General features: G+C 49.8%; 1 protein-coding gene across 4 annotated transcripts in view; it reads right to left on the bottom strand.

The window, feature by feature from the left end:
* Positions 1-5,134, bottom strand: part of CCDC88C (coiled-coil domain containing 88C) — a 153,567-nt gene extending 148,433 nt beyond the window's left edge. For 2 of the 4 annotated variants that reach the window (XR_012516237.1, XM_074393471.1), the window contains exons 1-2: positions 4,885-5,131; positions 3,996-4,096 (exon numbers count right to left, since the gene is read on the bottom strand). Coding sequence is in view for 3 of the 4 variants with exons in the window: in XM_074393471.1 (XP_074249572.1) it covers positions 3,996-4,096; positions 4,885-4,944 (161 nt within the window). In the remaining variant the exon portion in view is untranslated. Of the gene's footprint in view, positions 1-3,995; positions 4,097-4,634; positions 4,705-4,884 lie in introns of those variants that run through there. The other 2 variants (XM_010350565.3, XM_074393469.1) reach the window with 2 other exon arrangements.
* Positions 5,135-12,458: the final 7,324 nt, after the last annotated feature.

Genomic DNA, 12,458 nt, shown 5'->3' with positions numbered 1-12,458 from the left:
GCGTACTTTGTAAGGACTCAAAGCCCCGTGCATCATATACTGCAGCCAAAAGATGGAAATTACTGAAGTTCATAAGTAAAAATCATTTTTTCCCAACATTTTGGCACCAATACAAATTCATTCAACCAACAAGTAAAATCTGCCCTTTTATCCTAAGCTTCTACATCTGCAAAATGGGAGCATAAACCTCCTTCGTGTGCATTGGGGGAAAAGTTACTCTTCAAATGCTTTTAGGGAGGCGAAGGAACTCTCCCATTTCCCTAAGCATGCTTCTCCCCTATGAATAATTAACACAGTATCCTGAATTTTGCAGCTAGCACCAGGGGTCACAAACAAGCCTGAACAAATACAGTTGAACTTAAAGGGCACAAGCTGTTAGCCCTAGTACCAAGTTCCAACTTCAGCCACTGCATCAAAGTGGACAGTTTATCCTCACAAGTACAGATGTACAGTGTTAGGGCATGGGAACACATACATACATACACACACAGGCACACACCAACTCAGATCTAGGCCTCATCTGCACAATGACAGACGTGTTGGATTTTGTCTATCTACATAATTTTAGTTAAACCTCCCCCAAATTGGTAAAACACCATCGCCTTATTACAGATCAGCAAACTGAGGCTGAGAGAGTTTCAGTCAGGGGCTGGTGCGGTGGCTCACGCCTGTAATCCCAACACTTTGGGAGGTTGAGGCAGGTGGATCACGAGGTCAGGAGTTTGAGACCAGCCTGACCAACATAGGAAAACCCATCTCTACTAAAAATACAAAAATTAGCCAGACATGGTGCTGCACACCTGTAATCCCAGCTACTTAAGAGGCTGAGGCAGGAGAACCGCTTGAACCTGGGAGGTGGAGACTGCAGTGAGCCAAGATAGCACCACTATGCTCCAAACTGAGCAACTGAGACTCCATCTCAAAAAAAAAAAAAAAAAAAAAAGAGAGAGAGAGAGTTTCAGTCATTTGTCCAACATAATAACACTAGGAAGTGGCAAGTGGCAGAGTGGGGATTTGAACTTGTCTGCCTGATGCTAGGGTTAAAGCTTTTAAATAATTTTCCCGTGAGAGAATGAAAAATGTGTCCAACGTTAACCAGAGCAAACCTGGTTTTCTCCTGGGTGCTGGTAGGTACTAGAGACCCCGTGTGGGCAGAGGGGCTACTAAGCAGACGTTCCCAGGCCTCTCCCTCCAGGCCACCCAATGCCTCACTTTCATTCACGAATTCTAGCCCGGGGCCTCCCCAGAAAGCTGAACCTGCAGGGCTTCCCTGCCTCCAGGTGCTGACGTCACTAGGAGGCCCAGAGCCAAGAGACTACGAACAGCCTTCTCAGGTTGCCAGAGACAATGGCCAGGTACAGTCACGTGACCCCCAGCCAACCTCCACGCCGCCCCGAGGTGTTAGGTAACAGCCTCTTATCTGAGCTGTTAGCAGTACTGCTCAATGCCATTTCCTCAGCTCCTACCAGCTTGGGACAAAGGAATCAAAATAGGCAAATAGCAGTCCGGGAGCTCCTGGCATGGGAGATGAGGCAAAATAGCCTCACCCCTGACCTGCTGGCTAGTGTCGCCATTTGGTAGAAGTGAAAACAGGCTCAAGTGCAGTACAGTCTAAATGCGAGGCCAGGACTGGGGTCCCAGAGTCCAACGTTGCCCGAGACCTCACTGACAGAGGGCTAAGCGCTGAGAACTGTGGGGTAATCCCAGGATCTAAGAACGTGGGGCAAACGCAGGCCAGAACAAAAAATAAAAAAGAACTTCTACTTGGTGCCTCAAATCCTTTCCGGATTAAGACGGCACCTACAATAGGCAAATAGCTAAATGTTAACACCTGGTTTCATTCTGTCCTCACAACCATCTCTTAAGGAAGGTACTTTATGTCACATTTTACAGATGAGGAAACTGAGGCACTGAGTGATGTGCCCAGTGTCACGCTGCTGGTAAGAGGAAGACTGAGGGTTTGAATCCAAGCTGGCTATCCGACCCGGGCCAGGGTTCTTTCCTTTATTTTTTAACTGAGGTAATTTTACAAAGCGTGAAATGCATCAAGTTACAATTCGGGGAGTTTTGGAAAATGAAACATACTCCAGTCACTCTACAGGACATTTCAGCTACTCTGAAAAGGTCCCCCTGGGTCCTTTCCAGTCAGTCCTCACTGCTTCCAGATGCAAAAACACTGTTCTGACTACTATCACCTGGAACTGCGGTATTCTGATCACCCATGCAGGAAACCACGCCCATCCAACGCTCTCTTCTCTTTCCTCATTCTGGAAAGCCAGCCATTCGGCCTCCACATGGCCCGTTCCTCTGCACCCAAGCCATCCAGAGGGACCCAGGAGCACTTCTTTAAGTCTTATGAGCTACAATTTACCAGTTCCCACTTCTGGAATGATTACCCCTGCGTATCACAGAGAGAACATCTCAAATTGCCCAGGGAAGGGGAGAAGTCCCTCCCCTGAATTTAGCTACGGGCCAAATGCCCAAATGCGAACAAGTGATGAGCTGGCATTTCTCAAAGGAATGGTCCAACAGGCTTTCCTGATTTACAAGCAAGTGGGAAACGCTTCAGGAATTCCAAAGGTCAGGGAAGAAAGAGAAACAGTCCCAGCGCTTTTGTTACCCCCTCTGCCTGGGTGTAGGAGCTGAATGAAAAGACTGGGGACACTGCTGGTTTTTTTAATTAAACAGTCTTGGGCTTGGGGAAGGACAGGTTGAAGTTTCACCAGTCACTGCACCAATGGAATCCAGTAATTTTCAGAGTCTAACAGAATGAGGGAAGAGTGGCCAGAGCTGGAATATGCCACGAGACAGCCCCTGGAAAACTCAGTTTCAACCAAGTTAGCTAAGAAGTGCTGCCAAAGCTGGCAACAGGTTTATGTTGTTCAATCTAATCAAACACTGAAGGTTGGTAAAATTGGTAGTGACTTTTTTCCTACACCCATAGCTGTGAACCTTTAAAAAACAAAACATTAAGCAGCGTGACATCAAGTGACCTATTAAAACAAAAGGAGCAAGGTTCTTGAATTTTTTTTTTTTAAACAGCACATTTAAGGCAATTTATTTAGGCCACTTTCTGGATATGCCAAAGCAAACTGCTCCTCTGCCTGTGTGAGCCACAAACGAAGCTGATTTCTCATTAGCTAATGGATTTATGCTCCAGTATGACAACGTGCTCCGCTGTAGGTGAATAGGTGAGCACACGAGGCTGATCCACAGAGAACATGAGGATGCTTCATTTTGCTTCAAGTGCCTGTGAATCATACTGACACTCAGTTCCCTGCAGGTTCTGAGTTAAAAACAGAATGCAAAGGTTGGAGCCAACACCTACGCTGTGGCAAGCTGTCAATCAGACAGGCTGTGCAGAACTCAGCAACAGGAAAGGATGTGGTCGGATGTAGTCGCTGGCAAAGCTGACTTCTACCAAGACCCTGTTTAGGCTGCATGCTTCCAAACGAACAGCACCATGACCTCTAACTCACTCCCTGGGCCCCTCCGAACGCTGTGACTTTAAACTCAGTCCATATACTGGGGACTTAATTGCACTTGCTCTGGGACAACTGCAAAAGGAAGATGAAATGTAAAGGAGCTCAGAAACTCAAGCGACCTAATCTAAAATGAAACTTTATAGTCACCCTCGGATGCCTGGCCCACCCCGACACTTCCTGTAACCAGACACTCTCCGTTACAGCTCCTTGCCCTCCAAAAGGGGACTTTTTCATTTCATCGCTCAAACCACAATTAAGTCCTTGAGTTTGAAGTCAATTGCACTCTCTACACCAGGTAAATGACAGTCATTCAATTCCAAATTCCCTTCACCAAACGAACTGCCCAACCCACCGTCCTGGAGTTCTTCAAACACCTACGAATGTGTCTCCACCTTCAGCGACCCCCCCCCCACCCTCCACCCACCCAACCATGAAACCTTACTCTCCATTTCTACTCTGAAACTTTCTCATGCACCATTATTTCCTTCCTCCGCGAAGAAGGTAACTTACATTTGCAGCATGATTTGGTTCAAAAAGATGCCGTCCACTAGATCCATGTACATAGTCAGGTTGTCCTGGTTGCCGCTTCCGAATGGGCCAAAAGTTTTCACCTGCGGGGAGGAAAACGAGGAGAGAAACGCAGGAAGTCACCCCATGCGCACAAACGGCCCAAACCTCTCCCAGGCATAGGCGGACCAGGCCCGTGTGAGCAGAAAGGGGTCACCCACGCCCACCCCACCCTTCAGCAGGCACCGAGCCCGGCCTTCTCCCAGGGCCTCTCTCCCCTCCCCGCGCCAGGCAACAGACACGAGACGGGAAGAGGAAAACTTCCTGGCCACTTTTCTCCAGCATTCCAAAGCGGAAAAAAAAAAAAAAGGACTTTTCAATAAATGTCTCACGTCTCAAATCCATTGTAAATCAATGCGCCCATCCCAGTCTGTTCACGTTCCCACTCGGCGCCCCCCATTCCCCACCCGTCACCGCCATCCACCGGCTGGTTTCAGGGTTTCAGAAACTACAAGAGATTTGGTTGGGAAGAATGGGGTCCTTTTCGGGAGTGGCTAAGCCCGGGGACAGGAGTGACCACTGGGACCCGGGCCGCCCCGAGGCCGCCAGCCTAGCGCCCCGGCGGGGAACAGGTGTACCCACCCGCCCGGCTCCTGGCCCGGTCGAAAGCGCGGCGGGGTCCCGCGCCGGACGCACAACGGGGGCGCCGGCTCCAGAGTTAGAAAGCTCCAGACTCCAGGACTCGGCCCCGACCCGGCGGGGAGCCACTTGCTGCGTCCCCCGCGTCCCAGAGCCACCCGGGGCCCCGGCCGGGTCGGGTCTGTGGCGCCCCCCGCCAGGCGAGAGAGGAGCCAGTGCACCAACAAAGGGGCGGGGAGCCAGGCGCACTCACCCAGGTCACCAGCGGGCTCTGCAGGAAGAGCTCCAGGAGCTCCGAGACCGTCACGTCCATGCTGAGGCTGCGCCCGCCGACTCCACACCCCCCGGCCCGCGTCCCGGTGCCCCCGCGCCGCGGCACAAAACGGATCCGCAGCGAGCGGCGGGCACGGGGCTACGGCGGCTCGCGCCCGGGAGACAAAGGCGGGGCGCGCGAGCCCACGTTCCGCGGCTTTGGCGGCCCCGCGCCCCGCCCGGGGCTGGGGGAAGGGGAGGGCCAGCCGCTCGGGGAGGAACAATGCGGGCGGCCCCGCCCCTCAGCGGCCCTGGGCGCCGCCTCGCGGTGCCAGCCCGGGAGCCAGGAGCCCGGGCGCGGGACGCGACTGCGCGGGGAGCTGGTGGCCCGCGGCGGGAGGGTCGCGGGGCCAGGTTCCCTGCCTGTGGGACCGCGCGCCCCGGCGGAGCACAGCCTCCCCGAGCGTGAGGCCCCAGCACGTGGCGCCTCCCTGCGCGCGTGCGCCTACAGCGGGGGCCGGAGCGCCACGTGCGGGCTGGGGCGCGATCACTGGTGCGCGCCGGTTGCGGGGACGCCCTGCCCTCCGAGGCCGCTCCCACGCCGCCGCCCGCCTCGGGCTTGGGGAGCTCGGCCCTGCGTCTTTGCGCACTCCTGGCAGGTGCAGCCCCAGCTACGGCCAAGAGGCCCCGCAAACCCGCCCTCCTCACGGTTGTGCCAGGCGCGAGAAACGCGTTCCAGCCCTGGGGCCGGGCCGGAGGGCAAAGGAGGAAACTTTATGGTGAGTTTACGCTGTAGGGCGCGGTCCCTCGCGCCCCACCGTACCATTTTCCGGGCTGCCTGCCTTCTAGAAGTTCCTGCAGGAAGCAGGTGTTGTGGCCTCCACGACCCGGGCCCGCCCCCACCACTTTGCTGGAGGGGAGCTAAATTCCAGCCGGGGTTCCTAGCAGCAGCTTAGTGGCAGGCGACAGGGGAAAGGGCAAAGGCTCCAACTGGCTGGAAGGCAAGGTCTGGGGCCGGACCCCTCCAGTGCGAGACAGTACGAGGCAGGAGCGAGGCCGCCGCTCCAGACTGGTCTCGGCCTGGTAATAATTTCACACCACCAGCCGGTCATTGTTCAAAGCACTGTGGACCATTTTACCAATTTAACCCTCACGATGGCCGCATTTCTCAGTTGGGCCAACTAATTCAGGGTTGACCCGAAGCACTCTGCGTAGTGCTGGGCAAGTATACAGCAAGCACTAAATGGCTGCCGGCCGGCTGGGTGGTAATTTTGAAAGTTGGCTCTGTGGAGTGTTGGGGCCGCGGCATCTGCTGGTGGCGCGTAGTATTACAGCCCAGCGCTGGCGGACCCCGTTGGGCTCGGAGGGTTGTGAGATTGTGGCCTGGGAGCCAAGGGGGCTATGGAAGGCGGGGTAGCATAAAAGACAATGGGGGACTGCGGAGGAAGTAAAATTTCGAGACTACGTGGTTTTGTTGTGCGCCAGAAGCTCATTAGAAGAGTTCTTTAATTGTTTCTCCGCCCGCCTAGATGGCACTCAACCCGCAGATTATTATTATTTTTTTTTTCTTTTTGAGACAGAGTTTCGCTCTTGTTACCCGGGCTGGAGTGCAATGGCGCGATCTCGGCTCACCGCAACCTCCGCCTCCTGGGTTCAAGCAATTCTCTTGCCTCAGCCTCCTGAGTAGCTCGGATTACAGGCACGTGCCACCATGCCCAGCTAATTTTTTTTTGTATTTTTAGTAGAGACGGGGTTTCACCATGTTGACCAGGATGGTCTCGATCTCTCGACCTCGTGATCCACCCGCCTCGGCCTCCCAAAGTGCTGGGATTACAGGCTTGAGCCACCGAACCCGGCCCCGCAGATTAATTTAACAGCGCTAATGGCTTGCTCTGTGAAATTTGAAAAACAGTGGCTTAAGCAGAGACCGCAGGAAAGAAGAATTGAGATCAAAGAGGAGAGTGTGCCATGGCTGTGGAGGAGTTTCGGTTGTGAATCATGAAATGTCCTGTAAACCGTTTCAAAGAGTTTGATTTTTATACTACAAACAACGGGAAGACACCACAAGTTTTGGAGCAGCATCTCAGACAGGTCGAAAAAGATGTTTTAATCCCTAAAATAATGAGGGGAAAGGCCAGAGAGAAGTCTTCTGACAAGTTCAAGATTTTAGCAAATGTTGGAAGTCTGGAATCCTTATGGTAGTAAAATGCTGGAAAGAAAATTTTACATTTGACCAGGCGCAGTGGCTCACGCCTGTAATCCCAGCGCTTTGGGAGGTCGAGGCGGGGGACTCACCTGAGGTCGGGAGTTCAAGACCAGCCTGACCAACATGGAGAAACCCTGTCTCTACTAAAAATACAAAATTAGCTGGACGTGGTGGTGCATGCCTGTAATCCCAGCAACTCGGGAGGCTGAGGCAGGAGAATCACTTGAATCTGGAAGGCAGAGGTTGTGGTGAGCCAAGATCTTGACATTGCACTCCAGCCTGGGCAACAGAGCAAGACTTCATCTAAAAAAAAAAAAAAAAAAATTAAATAATGGACTCAAGAATGCGTGTTTGAGGCCGGGCGCGGTGGCTCACGCCTGTAATCCCAGCACTTTGGGCGGCCAAGGCGGGTGGATCACGAGGTCAAGAGATCGAGACCATCCTGGTCAACATGGTGAAACCCCGTCTCTACTAAAAATACAAAAAATCAGCTGGGCATGGTGGCACGTGCCTGTAATCCCAGCTACTCAGGAGGCTGAGGCAGGAGAATTTCCTGAACCCAGGAGGCGGAGGTTGCGGTGAGCTGAGATCGTGCCATTGCACTCCAGCCTGGGTAACAAGAGTGAAACTCTGTCTCAAAAATAAATAAATAAATAAATAAATAAATAAATAAAAGAATGTGTGTTTGCTAATTAGGTATGTATCCTAATTATGGAAATATTAATTTTATCTGAAATAAAATCTTTTATTTAAAAAATTTATTGCTTGTAATGTAAGTTGATGCAAAAATAGGTATAATGTGCACACACACTGCTGTTTGCTTGGAAGCCTCTCTTCTGAAAAGTAAGGAATGTAGATTTGGCCAGATTTTTTTTTTCTGATTTTTTTGGAAAGGCAAGGATGAGGGATCTTTAAAGTTATTTATTGAGGCCAGGCGCAGTGCCTCATACCTGTAATGCCAGCACTTTGGGAGGCCGAGGTGGGCAGATCACTTCAGCCCAAGAGTTCAAGACCAACCTGGCCAAAAAAATACAAAAATTATGCTGGAGAGGATGTGGAGAAATAGGAACACTTTTACACTGTTGGTGAGAGTGTAAATTAGTTCAACCATTGTGGAAGACAGTGTGGCGATTCCTCAAGGACCTAAAAATAGAAATTCCATTTGAACCAGCAATCCCATTACTGGGTATATATCCAAAGGATTATAAATCGTTCTACTATAAGGACACATGCACACGAATGTTCACTGCAGCACTGTTTACAATAGCAAAGGCCTGGAACCCACCCAAATGCCCATCAATGATAGACTGGACAGGGAAAATGTGGCACATGTACACCATGGAATACCATGCAGCCATCAAAAACGATGAGTTCGTGTCCTTTGTAGGGACATGGATGAACCTGGAAACCATCATTCTCAGCAAACTGACACAAGAACAGAAATCAAACACCGCATGTTCTCACTCATAGGTGGGTGTTGAACAGTGAGAACACATGGACACAGGGAGGGGAGCATCACACACTGGGGTCTGTTGGGAGGAAATAGGGGAGGGACAGCAGAGGGTCGGGAGGTGGGGAGAGATAGCATGGGGAGAAATGCCAGATATAGGTGATGGGGAGGAAGGCAGCAAATCACACTGCCATGTGTGTACGTATGCAACAATCTTGCATGTTCTTCACATGTACCCCAAAACCTAAAATGCAATAAATAAAGAAAAAAAAATACAAAAATTAGCTGGGCGTTAGCCTGGCGCGGTGGCTCAAGCCTGTAATCCCAGCACTTTGGGAGGCCGAGGCGGGTGGATCACGAGGTCGAGAGATCGAGACCATCCTGGTCAACATGGTGAAACCCCGTCTCTACTAAAAATACAAAAAACTAGCTGGGCGTGGTGGCGTGTGCCTGTAATCCCAGCTACTTAGGAGGCTGAGGCAGGAGAATTGCTTGAACCCAGGAGGCGGAGGTTGCGGTGAGCCAAGATCGCGCCATTGCACTCCAGCCTGGGTAACAAGAGCGAAACCCTGTCTCAAAAAAAAAAAAAAAAAAAAAAAAAATTAGCTGGGCGTGATGGTGCACACCTGTGATCCCAGTTACTCAGGAGGCTGAGGCACGAGAATCACTCAAACCTGGGAGGTGAAGGTTGCAGTGATCTGAGATTACAACATTGCATTCCAGTCTGGGTGACAGCAAGACTGTCTCAAAAAAAAAAGGGGTGCAGTGGCTCACCCCTGTAATCCCAGCTGAGGGCCGGCGGATCACGGGGTCAGGAGCTCAAGACCGTCCTGGCTAACATGGTGAAACCCCATCTCTACTAAAAATACAAAAAATTAGCCAGGCATGGTGGCATGCACCTGTAGTCCTAGCTACGTGGGAAGCTGAGGCAGGAGAATCACTTGAACCAGGGAAGCAGAAGTTGTAGTGAGCCGAGATTGTGCCATTGCACTCCAGCCTAGGCAAGAGAGTGAGACGCTGTCTCAAAAGAAAAAAAATAAGTTATTTATTACGTAAGCTTACTCTCTCACACTAAGAAATACAATGGACAAATGCTTTCTGACAGTTGTGAGACTTTTCCCATCATGGCGAGGGAATTTTCCCCGGGGACATTGACAAGGCCTTGGGCCACAGCCGTGTCAGGAATGTCTGATTGGAGTCATGATCATTGCTGTATCTGCCACCATGCCACCAGGATTCAGAGGATCTAACTCAGCTCCCTTGTTCCCTAGGAGGCAACGAGGCAGGCAAACTGGATGAAACCCCAGGTAGCAGGGTTGTAAGACTTCAAAGGACTGGGTGGCCTGGACAAGTTACCTCCTAGAAGTCACTTAATCTGCAAAATTAGGTTAAGACCATATTCCCCGTATGACTTGACAAGACAATTTTAAAGCTCAAGATGATGCAAGTAAAAAGATGGTGGAAGCCATAAAGCTTTACAGAGATATATCATCACTGTCTCTTCCTCATCTTCTGCTCCATTCTGCTCCCCCTGCTTTAATAAAAATTGTTTCCCTGAAGTCTCCAGTGGACTCAGACCTAAGCTTCAGGGAGCAAACACACAGACCCTCCAGTGACCACTCCATCCTTCAGAACACCCCTTGGCTTTCACTCCCTTCATCTGAGCCTTAACTCTTTATTTTTAAAGTTTTCTTGTTCATCTCTGGTATAAATTTATCCATTGCTTAATACATTGCTTCCTGGATAGAAACAGTATTTTGTGTTCTTCTGATAAAGGAGAAGAACTTCTAGAACTTCTACCCTCTCAGAAAATACTGACTCAGCAGTGTTAGCTAATGGCATTTCCGCTTTACCTGATAGGAGCTTAAATTGCTCCTACAACTTAGGGTGTGGAGAGGGAATGACTTTTTTTATTTTATTTTTTTTTTTGAGATGGAGTCTTGCTCTGTTGCCCAGGCTGGAGTGCAGTGGCGTGATCGGCTCACTGCAACCTCTGTCTCCCGAGGGTCAAGTGATTCTCCTGCCTCAGCCTCTTAAGCTCAGCTGGGACTACAGGTGTGCACTACCATGCCCAGCTAATTTTTGTATTTTTAGTAGATACGAGGTTTTGTCATGTTGGCCACGGTATTCTCAAACTCCTGACCTCAGGTAATCTGCCTGCCTCAGCCTCCCAAAGTGTTGGAATTACAGGCGTGAGCCAGTATACCTGGTCACAAAAGATTATGTTCTATGGTAGTTCTATGTTCTGTCTCAGATCTGACATTTTGGAACATTCTTTTATTTACATTTATTTGTTTGTTTGTGTTTGAGACAGAGTCTTGATCTGTTGTCCAGGCTGGAAGTGCAATGACTCAGCAGTCATAGCACACTGCAGCCTCAGTCTCCTGGGCTCAGGTGATCCTCCTACCTCAGCCTAGTCTGAGTAGCTAGGACTACAGGTGAGCTCCACCATGCCCAGATAATTTTTTTTTTTTTTTTTTTGAAACAGTCTTGCTCTGTTGTGCAGGCTGGAGTACAGTGGCACGATCTCAGCTCAGTGCAACCCCTGCCTCCTGAGTTCAAGCAATTCTCCTGCCTCAGCATCCCCTAGTAGCTGGGATTACAGGTGTGTACCACCATGCCCAGCTATTTTTTGTATTTTTAGTAGAGACGGGGTTTTGCCATGTTGGCCAGGCTGGTCTCGAACTCCTGACCTCAGATGATCCACCTGTCTCAGCCTCCCGAAGTGCTGGGATTACAGGCATGAGCCACTGTGCTTGGCCAACCCGGATAATTTTTTAAAAATGTTTAAATTCATAGTAGAGACGAGGTTGCTGTGTTGCCCAGGCTGGTCTCAAAGTCCTGCGCTAAAGTGATCCTCCTGCCTCAGCCTACCAAAATGCTGCGATTACAGGCATGAGCCACCATGCTGGGATGGAACATTCTTAAAATATTGGAAATTAATATTATTGTCAAATTCAGGAAAAACATAAAGGATTTGGGGTCCTTTGGGATGCAAGGCACAGGAGAGTATTTGTGTTTCAACCTCCTGCTCGTTAATGTGAGACTGATATTTTGGGGAAAATTTCAAACTGTTTCAAAGTTGTTTTTTTTTTTCAAAGAATAGGAAATAATACACTAAAACATGGAAATGCTGAAGTATACACATAGTATTGGAAACCAGGATGCTCAAGTGAACATATTTTCAACCATTTTATGGTTTTAATAAACTTTTTCTTAAGGATGTAAGTTAAAGCATATGAAATTGCCTATATTTGTCAAATTTGGGCCTACAAAAATGACAATTTCATATGATTGAACCTAAAGACTAGTAAAAATTAAAAAATAAACATTACTGAATTTCTGCTAAGTGCTAAATGGGATCAGCACTTTTTTTTTTTTTTTTTTTTTTTTTTTTTTTTTTTGAGACGGAGTTTCCGTCTCGTTACCCAGGCTGGAGTGCAATGGCGCGATCTTGGCTCACCGCAGCCTCCGCCTCCTGGGTTCAGGCAATTCTCCTGCCTCAGCCTCCTGAGTAGCTGGGATTACAGGCACGCGCCACCATGCCCAGCTAATTTTTTGTATTTTTAGTAGAGACAGGGTTTCACCATGTTGACCAGGATGGTCTCGATCTCTTGACCTCGTGATCCACCCGCCTCGGCCTCCCAAAGTGCTGGGATTACAGGTATGAGCCACCGCACCTGGCTTTCTTTTTTTGACAAGAGTCTCACTCTGTTGTCCAGGTTGGAGTGCAGTGGTGCGATCTCAGCTCATTGCAACCTCCACCTTCTGGGTTGAAGCGATTCTCCTGCCTCAGCCTCCTGAGTAGCTGGGATTACAGGCACGCGCCACCATGCCCAGCTAATTTTTTGTATTTTTAGTAGAGACAGGGTTTCACCATGTTGACCAGGATGGTCTCAATCTCTTGACCTCGTGATCC

This window comes from Saimiri boliviensis, chromosome 2 (assembly GCF_048565385.1).
Source record: "Saimiri boliviensis isolate mSaiBol1 chromosome 2, mSaiBol1.pri, whole genome shotgun sequence".
Taxonomy (NCBI): domain Eukaryota; kingdom Metazoa; phylum Chordata; class Mammalia; order Primates; family Cebidae; genus Saimiri; species Saimiri boliviensis.
The sequence above is the reverse complement of the archived record's forward strand: the minus strand, read 5'-3'. Positions and strand labels throughout refer to the sequence as shown.